The sequence below is a fragment of the Chiloscyllium plagiosum genome, unplaced genomic scaffold (genome assembly GCF_037043375.1).
Source record: "Chiloscyllium plagiosum isolate Xiang-an unplaced genomic scaffold, Cpla_swu_hap1 HiC_scaffold_8, whole genome shotgun sequence".
Classification (NCBI taxonomy): Eukaryota; Metazoa; Chordata; class Chondrichthyes; order Orectolobiformes; family Hemiscylliidae; genus Chiloscyllium; species Chiloscyllium plagiosum.
In genome coordinates, this window is record NW_028270146.1 from 33,143,190 (window position 1) to 33,157,601 (window position 14,412).

Genomic DNA, 14,412 nt, shown 5'->3' on the forward strand with positions numbered 1-14,412 from the left:
ATACATTACTGTAACAACAAAGGCAAGTAAATACCTTTCTGCTTGACCAGAGAAAAGAGTGCTTGACGCCAATCTGAAACAAAAAATCATCAGGATTGTTACTCATTAGCACACAACAAATGAATTACTCAGTTACTTTCACTTCGAAACAATGATTCATGTGTCAGAAAAATACAGGCATTGCTGTTTTGATAAAATATTCACTGCAGGCAACTCATTTTCATAGTTTCATTAACACACTTCAAACAAGATATTACAAACTGTGGTTACCTTCCGACTGACTGCAGAATATCAAGCAGCAAGGGAGCAGCTAAGTCTGGGCTCAAGTGAGTGAATGTTGAAAGTACAACAATAGCCAACCCCAACGTTTCTTCATCATACTCTTCAAGAACAGCCCCACAGTCAAGACATCTGTAACAAAGAATGAAAATGTTAGAATCTTCTTCAACACTAAAAGTATAAGTCTGGGTGTGAACAATAAGTCCACTATCTGTGAATTCAAATTCCACAATAGCAGTCTGTAAAACTTACAAAAGCTGGATTAAGAATTCATGGGGCCTTGGGTGCCAAGAGCATTTGGAACCTATCCACACATCTACAAAAAGGAGCACTTGGCCTTACATGCAACCAACTTGCAAAATTAGGTTGACCTGGTTCTGACAATCTTCTTAACTGTGATAAGGTTTGATTAAGTAATTGTTATTTGTTATGTGAATTTCATCAGTAGCTTCATATCTGAATGGGAGTCATTGATGTAGATTAAAAGTATAAATGTTAATCCTACCAAGAAGGCATCCTAAATCAACGTGGTCCATACACCACAAAAACTGCTGAATTGTCCTATAATTCACTCCATCATAACATCATGTAGTTCAAAGAGGCCTGTGGGCCCATTGACTCTGTACTGATATACTGTTACCCACACTAGCCTCACTATCTTGCAGAAGGCTATAGTCTTGAAAGTAATGGTTCCTCAAATCCCCTCTAAATCTCCTGCCTTTCACTTTAAATTATGCCCCTTTGTTAGTGACTCTTCAAATAAAGGGATCTTTTATTTTAAAAGATTTGCTTTCTTTTACCCAGTCCATGTCCCCCATAAGCTCGTACACCTCTGTCAGGTATTCCCCGAACCTTCTCTAATCTACAAGAGATTTTGTGCAATTACAAAAGTATAATGTAACTTGGTGGAGTTATGACATGCGTATTTACCATGTGACAACTCCGTTACCACTTATACAATATTCAATTCTTATTTCTATTTATTTTGCATTTGGTCCCCTTTTAGTAGGGTATTGTATGCTGCATTTTACCACACTGCTTCGACCTTCAAAAGCTGTAAATATTGAGGAGGCCATTTTCCAGCCACACTCTCTTGTTTCTCAATGCAACTCATAAAATCACACTAGTAGTTTATGAACTTCCTCACTGCCAACATTTATCCAGAACGATGAGGCTAAGCAGTAAATAAAGAAAATAGCAAAGCACAGTTCTCAATGGTGCAAGTGAGTTATGCCTAAGTCTTTGTAAAACAACTCCTTCACAATATTTGATTTGAGAATTGCTTTAGTAGGCAACATCTTTACAAATGCAAGTCCATTTCACGTGCCTTCACTTTTCCTACATCTGCAATTCATGTTTTATAATCCTTCAGATGAAGTCATAAAGGCAGTTAATAAATTACCTTACCTGTCAGACATTAGCGTTGGCTGATCATCTGTAAATTCTTCTGGTGCAGGAACAAACATACTGACTATGCTCTGTGCTGAAAGCAAACTAGATTTTGTTGCACCTGTAATGATAACAGGCAGTTACAAACGCTGGAATGTGTATACAAGCAAAATACTAAAATACTTAAATCTGTCTAAAGAAGAGCGTTTTTGCTCACTTTTCACAAGATTTAATACTGTATAAATAAATAAAGTCATAAAGAACTTTTCCAAATTATAATGAACATAATCAGATTAGTAAAACTGCTTTCAAGCATCATTTTACAAGTTTTATGTTAGTGGGAACTTGGTGAGGCATCCAGCCAGAACTTAAATTCTGTGCTTCACAATGAAATTAAGTGGTGTCAGGTAAAGCAACATAACAAAGCTTTGTGTTTGGTATTGTAAAACTGTTTGGTAAAAGCACTGCAAAGTTGGCTCTGTTGTCGCAAAACACAGTTGAATTGAGAGATGGAACCTTTTAAATATTTTACCAGTCAAACTTTTAAGTGACAAAATCTTGGCTGATTAACCAACTAATCTTTGTTGATGAATGTGACATCTGTTATTGAACATGGAAGGAAGTAGAATTTTTGAAAAGTGTAAGAGTAAAGTCATATAGTGGATTTACAGGGGTACAGATGACCTTCCCTCAGCTATTATGTCCATTAGTTGAAAAGTGTGGTGCTGGAAAAGCACAGCAGGCAGGCAGCATCTGAGGAGCAGGAGAATCGGCATTTTGGTCATAAGTCCTTCATCAGGCTTATGCCCAAAACGTCGATTGTCCTGCTCCTCGGATGCTGCCTGGCCTGCTGCGCTTTTCCAGCACCACACTTTTCGACTCTGGTCTCCAGCATCTGCAGTCCTCACTTTCTCCTATTATGTCCATTAGCACAGCACCAACCAGAAATCTGGTACTCACATTCTAAGAGATTAGTGGCCACTACGGGACTAAAAGGAGACCAGAGGAAGAAGTAATAATGTCTCATAGACTTCATGCAAATCCAGGGACTATCAATGGGCAAGGTTAGGAGACTCCCACAAGGGGAGAGCTGAGCTCAGGTTAGAGTGAGGGGGGTGCAATCATGTGATGCCCCCCCAATGGGCATAGGGAACACCCGCCCCCCCGAAACGCTTTCCCCCCTAACCAAAAATGAGCACCAGAAGCAAACCGAGGCACTTATTTAGTAGTGAACTGCCTACTTAAGTGTTTTAATAGCTGGAGGTCAGGCAACCTGTCCGATATCTTACCCTATCCCTGCAAGATGAAGGACAGGTTGGGATTGGCAGGAGGGTCCTGGCAAACTGCTTTCATTTATGTGCACCCTTGCTTTTAAATACATTAGCGGGCTGAAGGGCATAACAAACATAAGAGAAGATTGAAGGGCTCATTTGGATTGGTATATCCATAATAAACACTTGCACTATGAATGGGTGCATATCCAACATAATGCTTTGTTTAGTTTTATAAATTACAAACGCACATGTCTGTAATCATTTATGAGGAGAAAGTGAGGACTGCAGATGCTGGAGATCAGAGCTTAAAAATGTGTTGCTGGAAGAAGGGCTTATGCCCGAAACATCGATTCTCCTGCTCCGTTGATGCTGCCTGGCCTGCTGCGCTTTTCCAGCAACACATTTTTAAGCTATAATCATTTATGACATGTCAAAATAGGTCTTCAGAATTCAGATTAACTGCTTTTCTTGTATGTAGCCCAAATTAGTGGACCAACAAACTTTTTATCAGATATATATTTCCCAATTATATCCTTAAGTTTACTAATTATAAAAAAGTGTGTATATCGGACCTTTGTTAAACTTGAGTGTAATGTGCCTGTACATTTGGATGTCATGTCTATGTACTTGATAATTGCAATGCCAATGGATGAGTACCAACCTGAAGTCTCACAGAAACAGTGAAAGATCAATGCCACAGAATGGGATGATTTAACCTACTAAGTCTTGTGTAGCAAATGGGAAGATGGAAGCAAAGTTTTCAGATTTGATAAGGCCAGTGGACAGAAAAATAAAACAACAAAAGGGTCTTCCTGCTGCTGAGTACAGCAAGTCCAATAAGCTCATTTCAATGGAGCTGTCAGCAATATACTGGAACCAATAACTTTGACATAGCAGTAGGCATATCAGAGAAACTGCTGGAGTGTTATTTCCCTAATGAATTTGACAGCTAATTAACTGCATAGACATAGAGTCATAGAGATGTACAGCATGGAAACAGACCCTTCCGTCCAACCCGTCCATGCCAACCAGATATCCCAACCCAATCTAGTCCCACCTGCCAGCACCCGGACCATATCCCTCCAAACCCTTCCTATTCATATACCCATCCAAATGCCTCTTAAATGTTGCAATTGTACCAGGCCCCACCACATCCTCTGGCAGCTCATTCCAGACACGTACCACCCTCTGCGTGAAAAGGTTGCCCCTTAGGTCTCTTTTATATCTTTCCCCTCTCACCCCAAACCTATGCCCTCGAGTTCTGGACTCGCCGATCCCAGGGAAAAGACTTTGTCTATTTATCCTATCCATGCCGCTCATAATTTTGTAAACCTCTATAAGGTCATCCCTCAGCTTCCAACACTCCAGGGAAAACAGCCCCAGCCTGTTCAGCCTCTCCCTGTAGCTCAGATCCTCCAACCCTGGCAACATCATTGTAAATCTTTTCTGAACCCTTTCAAGTTTCATAACATCTTTCTGATAGGAAGGAGACCAGAATTGCACGCAATATTCCAACAGTGGCCTAAACAGTGTCCTGCACAGCCGCAACATGACCTCCCGACTCCTGTACTCAATCCTCTGACCAATAAGGGAAAGCATACCAAACGCCTTCTTCACTATCCTATCTACCTGCGACTCCACTTTCAAGGAGCTATGAACCTGCACTCCAAGGTCTCTTTGTTCAGCAACACTCCCTGGGACCTTACCATTAAGTGTAAAAGTACTGCTAAGATTTGCTTTCCCAAAATGCAGCACCTCGCATTTATCTGAATTAAACTCCATCTGCCACTTCTCAGACCATTGGCCCATCTGGTCCAGATCCTGTTGTAATCTGAGGTAACCTTCTTCGCTGTCCACTACACCTCCAATTTTGGTGTCATCTGCAAACTTACTAACTTTACCTCTTATGCTCGCATCCAAATCATTTATGTAAATGACACAAAGTAGAGGGCCCAGCACCGATCCTTGTTGCACTCCACTAGTCACAGGCCTCCAGTCTGAAAAACAACCCTCCACCACCACCCTCTGTCTTCTACCTTTGAGCCAGTTCTGTATCCAAATGGCTAGTTCTCCCTGTATTCCATGAGATCTAACCTTGCTAATCAGTCTCCCATGGGAAACCTTGTCGAACACCTTACTGAAGTGCATATAGATCACATCTACCGCTCTGCCCTCATCAATCTTCTTTGTTACGTCTTCAAAAAACTCAATCCAGTTTGTGAGACATGATTTCCCACGCACAAAGCCATGTTGACTATCCCTAATCAGTCCTTGCCTTTCCAAATACATGTACATCCTGTCCCTCAGGATTCCCTCCAACCCCTTGCCCACCACTGAGGTCATGCTCACCGGCCTATAGTTCCCTGGCTTGTCTTTACCGCCCTTCTTAAACAGTGGCACCACGTTTGCCAAACTCCAGTCTTCTGGCACCTCACCTGTGACTATCGATGATACAAATATCTCAGCAAGAGGCCCAGCAATCACTTCGATATCTTCCCACAGAGTTCTTGGGAACACCTGAGCAGGTCCTGGGGATTTCTCTACCTTTAATCGTTTCAAGAAATCCAGCACTTCCTCTTTGTAATCTGGACATTTTGCAAGATGTCACCATCTATTTCCCCACAGTCTATAGCTTCCATATCCTTTTTCACAGTAAATACTGATGCAAAATATTCATTTAGTATCTCCCCCATTTTCTGTGGCTCCACACAAAAGCCACCTTGCTGATCTTTGTGGGGCCCTATTCTCTCCCTAGTTACCCTTTTGTCCTTAATATATTTGTAAAAGCCCTTTGGATTCTCCTTAATTCTATTTGCCGAAGCTATCTCATTTCTCCATTTTGCCCTCTTGATTTCCCTCTTAAGTATACTCCTACTTTCTTTATTTTCTTCTATGGATTCACTCGATCTATCCTGTCTATACCTGACATATGCTTCCTTTTTCTGAACCAAACCCTCAATTTCTCTAGTCATCCAGCATTCCCTATACCTACCAGCCTTCCCTTTCACCCTGAAAATGTGTTGCTGGAAAAGCACAGCAGGTCAGGCAGCATCCAAGGAACAGGAGAATCGACGTTTCGGGCATAAGCCCTTCTTCAGGAATGAGGAAAGTGTGTCCAGCTGGACACACTTTCCTTATTCCTGAAGAAGGGCTTATGCCCGAAACGTTGATTCTCCTGTTCCTTGGATGCTGCCTGACCTGCTGCGCTTTTCCAGCAACACATTTTCAGCTCTGATCTCCAGCATCTGCAGTCCTCACTTTTTCCCTTTCACCCTGACAGGAATATACTTTCTCTGGATTCTTGTTATCTCATTTCTGAAGGCTTCCCATTTTCCAGCCGTCCCTTTACCTGCGAACATCTGCCTCCAATCAGCTTTCAAAAGTTCTTGCCGAATACCATCAAAATTGGCCTTTCTCCAATTTAGAACTTAAACTTTTAGATCTGGTCTATCCTTTTCCATCACTATTTTAAAACAAATAGAATTATGGTTGCAAAAGTTATTAAAATCAATCATAAAACGTAATGCTCTTCACATTACATTTGGGAAAAAAAGCTATTCTAGTACTCATACACTGTATATCTGGTACAATTCAAATAGATCAGCAAGACTCCAAATATAATATCCACATGATGGCTAAAATTTATCATGGCTTTTTATCTGATTTTTAGTTTAAACTCTGCATTAATTTTGATTTCAGAAATCAACATGAATTTTCCTATTTATTGCAGCAACTTACAGTGAAACAAATGACGTGTTTTTTATTAATTCCTGAGATGTGTGTTACTGGCTAAGCCAGCATTTTGCCTATCTCTTATTGCCCTGGATAAAGTGCGGTGAACTACATTCTTGAATCACTGCAGTCCTTGTATTGTGCGGACACCTACGGTGCTGCTAGAGGAGTTCCAGGATTTTGTCCCAGTAACAATAAAGGCACGACAATACACACCCAAGTCAGGTTGGGATGTGGCTTGCAGGTGAACTTGTACGTTATGGTGTCCCTATGTATCTGCTGCCCTTGTCCTTCTAGATGGTAGAAATTGTGCGATTGGAAGGTTCTGTCTGAGAAGTCTTAGTGAATTACAATAGTGAATCTTGTAGATCATATACACTACTGCTACTGTGTGTTGGTGATGAAGGGAATGAACGTTTGTGGATGTGATGCCAATCAAGCAGGCTGCTTTGTCCTGGATGGAGTCATGCTTCTTGAGTGTTGTTGGAGCTGCTCTTATCCAGCCAAGTGGGGAGTTCAAAGTAGATGGTGGAATAAAAAAGTCAGAAAAGTATGCAAAACCTTCACTAAAGTAATTAAAATAACAAATTGCAAAGAAAACAGATGGGAGGAGGCTCATGTGTAGCATAAACATCACTGGCAAAATCCATCTGTGCCAAGTGGTCTGCTCCTGTGCCATTCTTACAAGTTAATGAGTGGCACAGGAGCAGATTTAGAAAGGATGCAATCTAGTTTAGAACATAGAACATTACAGCGCAGTACAGGCCCTTCAGCCCTCGATGTTGCGCCAACCTGTCATACCAATCTGAAGCCCATCTAACCTACACTATTCAATGTACATCCACATGCTTGTCCAATGACGACTTAAATGTACTTAAAGTTGGCAAATCTACTACCATTGCAGGCAAAGCATTCCATACCCTTACTACTGCCTGAGTAAAGAAACTACCTCTGACATCTGTCCTATATCTATGACCCCTCAACTTAAAGCTATGCCCCCTCGTGCTCGCCGTCACCATACTTGGAAAAAGGCTCTCCCTGTCCACCCTATCTAACCCTCTGATTATCTTATATGTTTCTATTAAGTCACCTCGCAACCTTCTTCTCTCCAACGAAAACAGCCTCAAGTCCCTCAGCCTTTCCTCGTAAGACCTTCCCTCCATACCAGACAACATCCTAGTAAATCTCCTCTGCACCCTTTCCAAAGATTCCACATCCTTCTTATAATGTGGTGACCAGAACTGTACACAATACACCATGTGCGGCCGCAGCAGAGTTTTGACAGCTGTAGCATAACCTCATGGTTCCGGAACTCGATCCCTCTATTAATAAAAGCTAAAACACTGTATGTGTTCTTAACAATCCTGTCAACCTGGGTGGCAACTTTCAAGGATCTGTGTACCTGGACACCAAGATCTCTCTGCTCATCTACACTACCAAGAATCTTACCATTAGCCCAGTACTTTGCATTCCGGTTACTCCGAACAAAGTGAATCACCTCACATTTGTCCACATTAAACTCCATTTGCCACCTCTCAGCCCAGCTCTGCAGCTTATCTATGTCTCTCTGTAACCTACAACATCCTTCGTCACTATCCACAACTCCACTGATCTTAGTGCCGCCTGCAAATTTACTAACCCACCCTTCTACGCCCTCATCCAGGCCATTTATAGAAATGACGAACAGCAGTGGACCCAACACCAACCCTTGCGGTACACCACTAGAAACTGGACTCCAGGATGAACATTTCCCGTCAACCACCACCCTCTGTCTTCTTTCAGCAAACCAATTACTGATCCACTCTGCTATATCTCCTATAATCCCATTCCTCCGCATTTTGTACAATAGCCTACTGTGGGTTAACCTTATTGAACGCCTTGCTGAAATCCATATACACCACATCAACCGGTTTATTCTCATCTCCCTGTTTGGTCACCTTCTCAAAGAATTCAATAAGGTTTGTGAGGCACGACCTACCCTTCACAAAACCGTGCTGACCATCCCTAATCAAATTATTCTTTTCTAGATGATTATAAATCCTATCTCTTATAACCTTTTCCAACACTTTACCAACAACTGAAGTAAGGTTCACTGGTCTATATTTACCAGGGTTGTCTCTACTCCCTTTCTTGAACAGGGGAACCACATTTGCTATCCTCCAGTCTTCTGGCACTATTCCTGTAGACAATGACAATTTAAAGATCAATTCCAAAAGGCTCGGCAATCTCCTCCCTGGCTTCCCAGAGGATCCTAGGATAAATCACATCTGGCCCAGGGGACTTATCTTTTTTCACACTCTGCAGGATTTCTAATACCTCTTCCTTGTGAACCTCAATCCCACCTAGTCTAGTAGCCTGTATCTCAGTATTCTCCTCGACAACATTGTTGTTTCTAGGGTGAATACTGTCGAAAAATATTCACTTAGTGCTTCCCCTATCTCCTCTGACTCCACACACAACTTCCCACGACTATCCTTGATTGGCCCTAATCTTACTCTCGTCATTCTTTTATTCCTTAAATACCTATAGAAAGCCTTAGGGTTTACCGTGATCCTATCCGCCAACAACTTTTCATGTCTCCTCCTGGCTCTTCTGAGCTCTCTCTTTAGGTCTTTCCTGGCTACCTTGTAACCCTCAAGCGCCCTAACTGAGCCTTCACATCTCATCCTAACACAAGTCTTCTTCTTCCTCTTGACCAGAGATTCCACTTCCTTCGTAAACCATGGCTCCCATGCTCTACAGCTTCCTCCCTGCCTGACAGCTACATACTTATCTAGGACACTCAGGAGCTTTTCCTTGAATAAGCTCCACATTTCTAATGTGCCCATCCCCTGCAGTTTCCTTCCCCATCCTATGCTTCCTAAATCTTGCCTAATCGCATCATAATTGCCTTTCTCCCAGCTGTAACTCTTGCCCAGTGGTATACACCTATCCCTTTCTATCACTAAGGTAAACATAACAGAATTGTGATTGCTATCACCAAAGTGCTCACCTACTTCCAAATCTAATACCTGGCCGGGCTCATTCCCCAGTACTAAATCTAATGTGTCTTAGCCCCTTGTGGCCTGTTTACATACTGTTCAGGAAGCCCTCCTGCACATACTGGAGAAAAACTGACCCATCTATAGTACTCGTACTATAGTGTTCCCAGTCAATATTTGGAAAGTTGAAGTCCCCCATGAAACTACCCTGTCTCTCTCACTCCTATCGAGAATCATCTTTGCTATCCTTTCCTCTACATCTCTGGAACTTTCGGAGGCCTATAGAAAACTCCCAACAGAGTGACCTCTCCTTTCCTTTTTCTACCCTCAGCCCATACTACCTCAGTTGACGAGTCCCCAAACATCCTTTCTGCAACTGTAATAGTGTCCTTGACTAGCAATGCTACACCTCCCCCTCTTTTACCATCTTCATCGAATTGGGATCTCAGGATGTTCCAACGTACTTCACAATGACTTCACTGTTGTTATGTAGATAATTCTACATACAGCAAAATCCCATTATAGCAAATGTGATGGATGGTTAGTTATTCTGTTTAAAATCATGAGAAGAACCCTCTTGTGGTACAGTGATAGCATCCTTACCCCTGGACTGGGATGCTAGTGTTCAAGTTCCACCTGCTCCAGAGCTATGTAAAAACATCTCTGAATAGGTCGATTAGAAAAATAGGTTGGGATGCGAAGGAATATTTGATAGGGAGAATTTCTACTCTCCAAATGATGCCATGGACTTATTACATCCACTTTAACAGAGAAACAGGCAACTTAAATTGATTCAAAATACAGCTGCTTCAACAATGCTACACTCCTTCAATACCATGTGTTGATCTAAATTACATATCAAAACCTGCAGTGGAACTTAAATCACCACCCTCTGATGCACAGGTGAGAGTATTATCAACTGAATCAAGCTGACAGCTGTCTGCAAAACATCATAGAAATCAGCATTATGCTTAACATTGAGGACAGCTAACAGTAAAGTGCTCCGAAAATTATATGTGCTTGGAAATAAAATGCAATTAGGTTAAAGAGCTAAGTGAATGAGAAGTATCTTTTGTTTTTCTTCAAGCAGTATATTAAAAATAACTTTTTGCACGTTTGAGCTTTTACTTTTATTTGTGACGCTCTTGTGGTAAATTCAACAAAATGCAGGGAGTGGAATGGCAATGTTACTGATTCAAGTTTCAAATTACTTTCCAGTACAAAGATATAGGAATTAACTGCTTTCTAAAATAGCCTTGTAAGCCACCCAATTGTATTCAAGAAGGCAGCTCACCACCGTGTTCACAAGGGCAATTAAAGAAATGTGATAAATGCTGGTCTTGCCAACAAGACCTAGTTCCTATGATTGAAGAAAAAACTGTTGTTGGCTAATGTAGTCATTAGCAACAGAGCAGTAGCTCCTGAAGAGCAGCATCATTTCTAGCACCGTCCAGGCCGCCTGTCAGATAATATTACCCCAACATAATTTTGCTTATAAATGTATATACCAGAATATGGAATTTCAGTAACGATAACAAACAGTGAAAATGCTAATGAAATTTGGATATCTGTGTGTGGGCAAATTCAGAAATAGTGCATCCACCATGAACCCCAGCCTGGGGTTAGTGACTACTTCACCAACACAGAAATTGCATGTTCCTCCACCACTAGGGACCTATCTAGGATTAGGAAAACAGGTATCCAGGATTTTCACCATTTCAGAGGACATGAAAAGACATGTGGAATATTTGATATATTATTCAAAAAAGCAAACAGGATACTTCTCTTTATTAACCCCAAAAGCCATACAGCCACCTGCTTTTAATAGCCAAAGCATAATATGTTAGAACTGGGACTTTAAACTGAAACTAAACACTTGTCTGGCCACACCAGAAGTGCTACTTGTAGTGCTGTTCACCGCACTAGAGTAAAGATGTGATTGTGCTAGAGATGTGACAGAGAAGATTTATACACATATTACCTCTACTGGAGAATTTCAGTTATAATGAAAGGTTATGTAGGCTAGAGATACTTTCTTTGGAACAGAGGAAGATGTAGGGAGATATAACTGAAGTGCATAAAATTATCGAGGATCTTGCTTTGGTGAGAGTGCTTTAATCCCCTTGGTTCAGGAGTGAGAGATTTAGGGTAAGAGACAAAAGATTTAGAGGGAATTCAAGTATAAATTGTTTCATCCAGAGAGTAGTGGGAAATGATAGCCTCATGGCATTATTTCTAGACTGTCAACCCATTTGAATCAGACGGTTGAATTTGAATTCAACAAATATCCAGAGTTAGGAGTCTGATGAAGACTATGAAACCACTGTCAATTGTCGGAAAAACCATCTGGTTCACTAACGTCCTTTGGGAAGGAAACTGTCATCCTTACCTGGTCTAACCTACATGTGATTCAAGACCCATAGTAATGTGGGCAATAAGGGATGGGCAAATAAATACTGGCTTGGTCAGTGATGCCCAGATGTTCTGAATTAATATTTTAAAAATCCTGCAACTCACTTCTTAAAGGGTAGCATAGACAGAAACCCTGATAAACTTTTATAAAGTAAGGGGATACGCACCGTAACCTATAAAGATATGGAACAAGAACTGAGAAGCGATATTAGACTGGGTGGCTACTTGTCAGCCAGTGGAGTAGTAATGGGTTGAATGATCGTCTTCTGTGCAGTAAAATGTTTAAAATGTTTAATTCTCTGAAACAGAATATCTGATAAAGGCCTGAAGTGTTACATCCTTCCCCTCAGTGAGTAGAGAGTTTCAGTGCTCCCTGGTGGCCATTCTTTGTAGTAGGGTAATTTAAAACAGACAATTTAAATTTTCTTCAGAGTCCAGATCCTGTAGCTGACCTGAACACTTTGTTCACAATTTAGTGACAAAGTGTGATTGCTCTGATCAGGGGCAGTGCATGAAGGCTAGAAAAGTAAGAACTCTCTTCCCTCTCAGTCCTTTTTACCCCCAGAGCTGAAAAATGTGTTGCTGGAAAAGCGCAGCAGGTCAGGCAGCATCAAAGGAGCAGGAGAGTTGACGTTTCGGGCATAAGCCCTTCTTCAGGAAGGGCTTCTGCCCGAAACGTCGATTCTCCTGCTCCTTGGATGCTGCCTGACCTGCTGCGCTTTTCCAGCAACACATTTTTCAGCTCTGATCTCCAGAGCTGCAGTCCTCACTTCTCCTTTTTACCCCCAGAGCCAGTTTATCAGTGCAAGTGCTCAAAGAACACATTTAATTTTAACAAGATTTTCAAGCATTTAAACTTCTATTATGTTCGACTGAAGCTCTTTTAAAAAGTCAACTAACAAAGAATGGGAGACCAATTCATGAAAGCAAATGAGCAACTTAAATGTAATTATTTTCAATTCCTACAATGCCATTGTTGTTATTCAAAACGAGCCAGCTTTTGTAAAAGTATTCTTCCACAATGCAACTAACAGTCTATTGAAAGATATCATCAAACCCTTTGCAACAAACTACATTATGAATGTTGTTTTTTCTCTGGTTCTCATGAAACTCCACCTTGCTCAGCAAAATGTTCTAACATGACATAATGACAATGGTATGAATCAGCAGTCTACATACGTTTGCAATAGCAAGGTTGGACCATATCTATATTGTAATGTTGAACATACTAACCAGTGTCCCAGCTACTGATGTTGTGAGGTGCACTAGACTGATGTTCCAGTTGTCTCTTCATTAATTGGTTCAGTGTCAGGGCCCCCAGGGATCCCCTTTTCATTTGCCTATATTGAACTAAACATGGTATAAAAACAAATACTGAAACAGGTGGACCTGATGTAAAATAAATGGAACTCAGTGCTCAAGTAAATGATAATGTAGTGGTTAATCATTTCTTTTTATTCCTTTACAAATACTGTTCTGTTACCACTTTCCAGTGAGGTCTGTAGTCACTGGGTTCAGGACAGTGTCCCTGCTGTCATCACACTGGATCCAGCAATAATGGGCTGATTAAAATCCAGAATTTTCACTTAGCTGACTTCACTAAAATGCATATTTAAATTTGATTAACCACTGTATCAAATTCAGTGTTTGACATATAACTGACAAAAATGAAAAGACATACATGTACAGCCAAGAATTAACACAGCGCCTTCACCACAGATAACCCTTATAAATCTGTAAACAAAATTGCTGTTGCTCTTCAAGTGAAGTTACAGCAATAGAGTAGACATGAATCTCTTGACCGTGTAAGCCAAAGGCTTTTGGCATATCAGAATTTTTCTAACCAACAGATGAAAGGTGAAACAACTGATAAAGAAAAGCTCTGATATGTATGTGACTTCAAACTCACGACTGTCGTTCAAATTCAAAGTGTTATACTGATCCATAAACAATCACAGCTTGGCAACATTTCAGATAACTGAAGACTGGTGCAGCACAACAATGAAGTGGAAGATTCAGCACAAAATTTATGCAAAAGTTATGCTCATCTTCCATCTTTAAGACTGGCAACATTAGTGGATTCAAAACCAAAACCACACATAGCTAATTGAGCATTTCTCATAATACACTGACTTTTATTCACACAATTGCAGACATACACATGCATACACATACATCCATATATAGAATTAAACAGCCCACTTTTAACCTAAACAAGAAAACAGAAGATTATCTGCAAAGCAAACTTTACACCCTGCCCCCATTCCTGCTGTACTCCCCACTGAAGCCAAGGGAGTGTAAAGCTGGCATTTTCCCTGATTCAATTGGTTTCTTGCCTGGCCAAT

At 41.0% G+C, this 14,412-nt stretch overlaps 1 protein-coding gene across 5 annotated transcripts in view; it reads right to left on the minus strand.

Annotated features, from left to right (window-relative positions):
• The window catches only part of unc79 (unc-79 homolog, NALCN channel complex subunit), a 219,713-nt gene that overhangs the window by 62,208 nt on the left and 143,093 nt on the right, over positions 1-14,412 (minus strand). For 4 of the 5 annotated variants that reach the window (XM_087989676.1, XM_087989674.1, XM_043697180.2 and 1 more), the window contains exons 33-35: positions 1,687-1,789; positions 271-411; positions 35-73 (exon numbers count right to left, since the gene is read on the minus strand). In XM_087989676.1, coding sequence (XP_087845802.1) covers positions 35-73; positions 271-411; positions 1,687-1,789 — 283 coding nt within the window. Of the gene's footprint in view, positions 1-34; positions 74-270; positions 412-1,686; positions 1,790-13,300; positions 13,418-14,412 lie in introns of all 5 variants that reach the window. The other variant, XM_087989677.1, reaches the window with a different exon arrangement.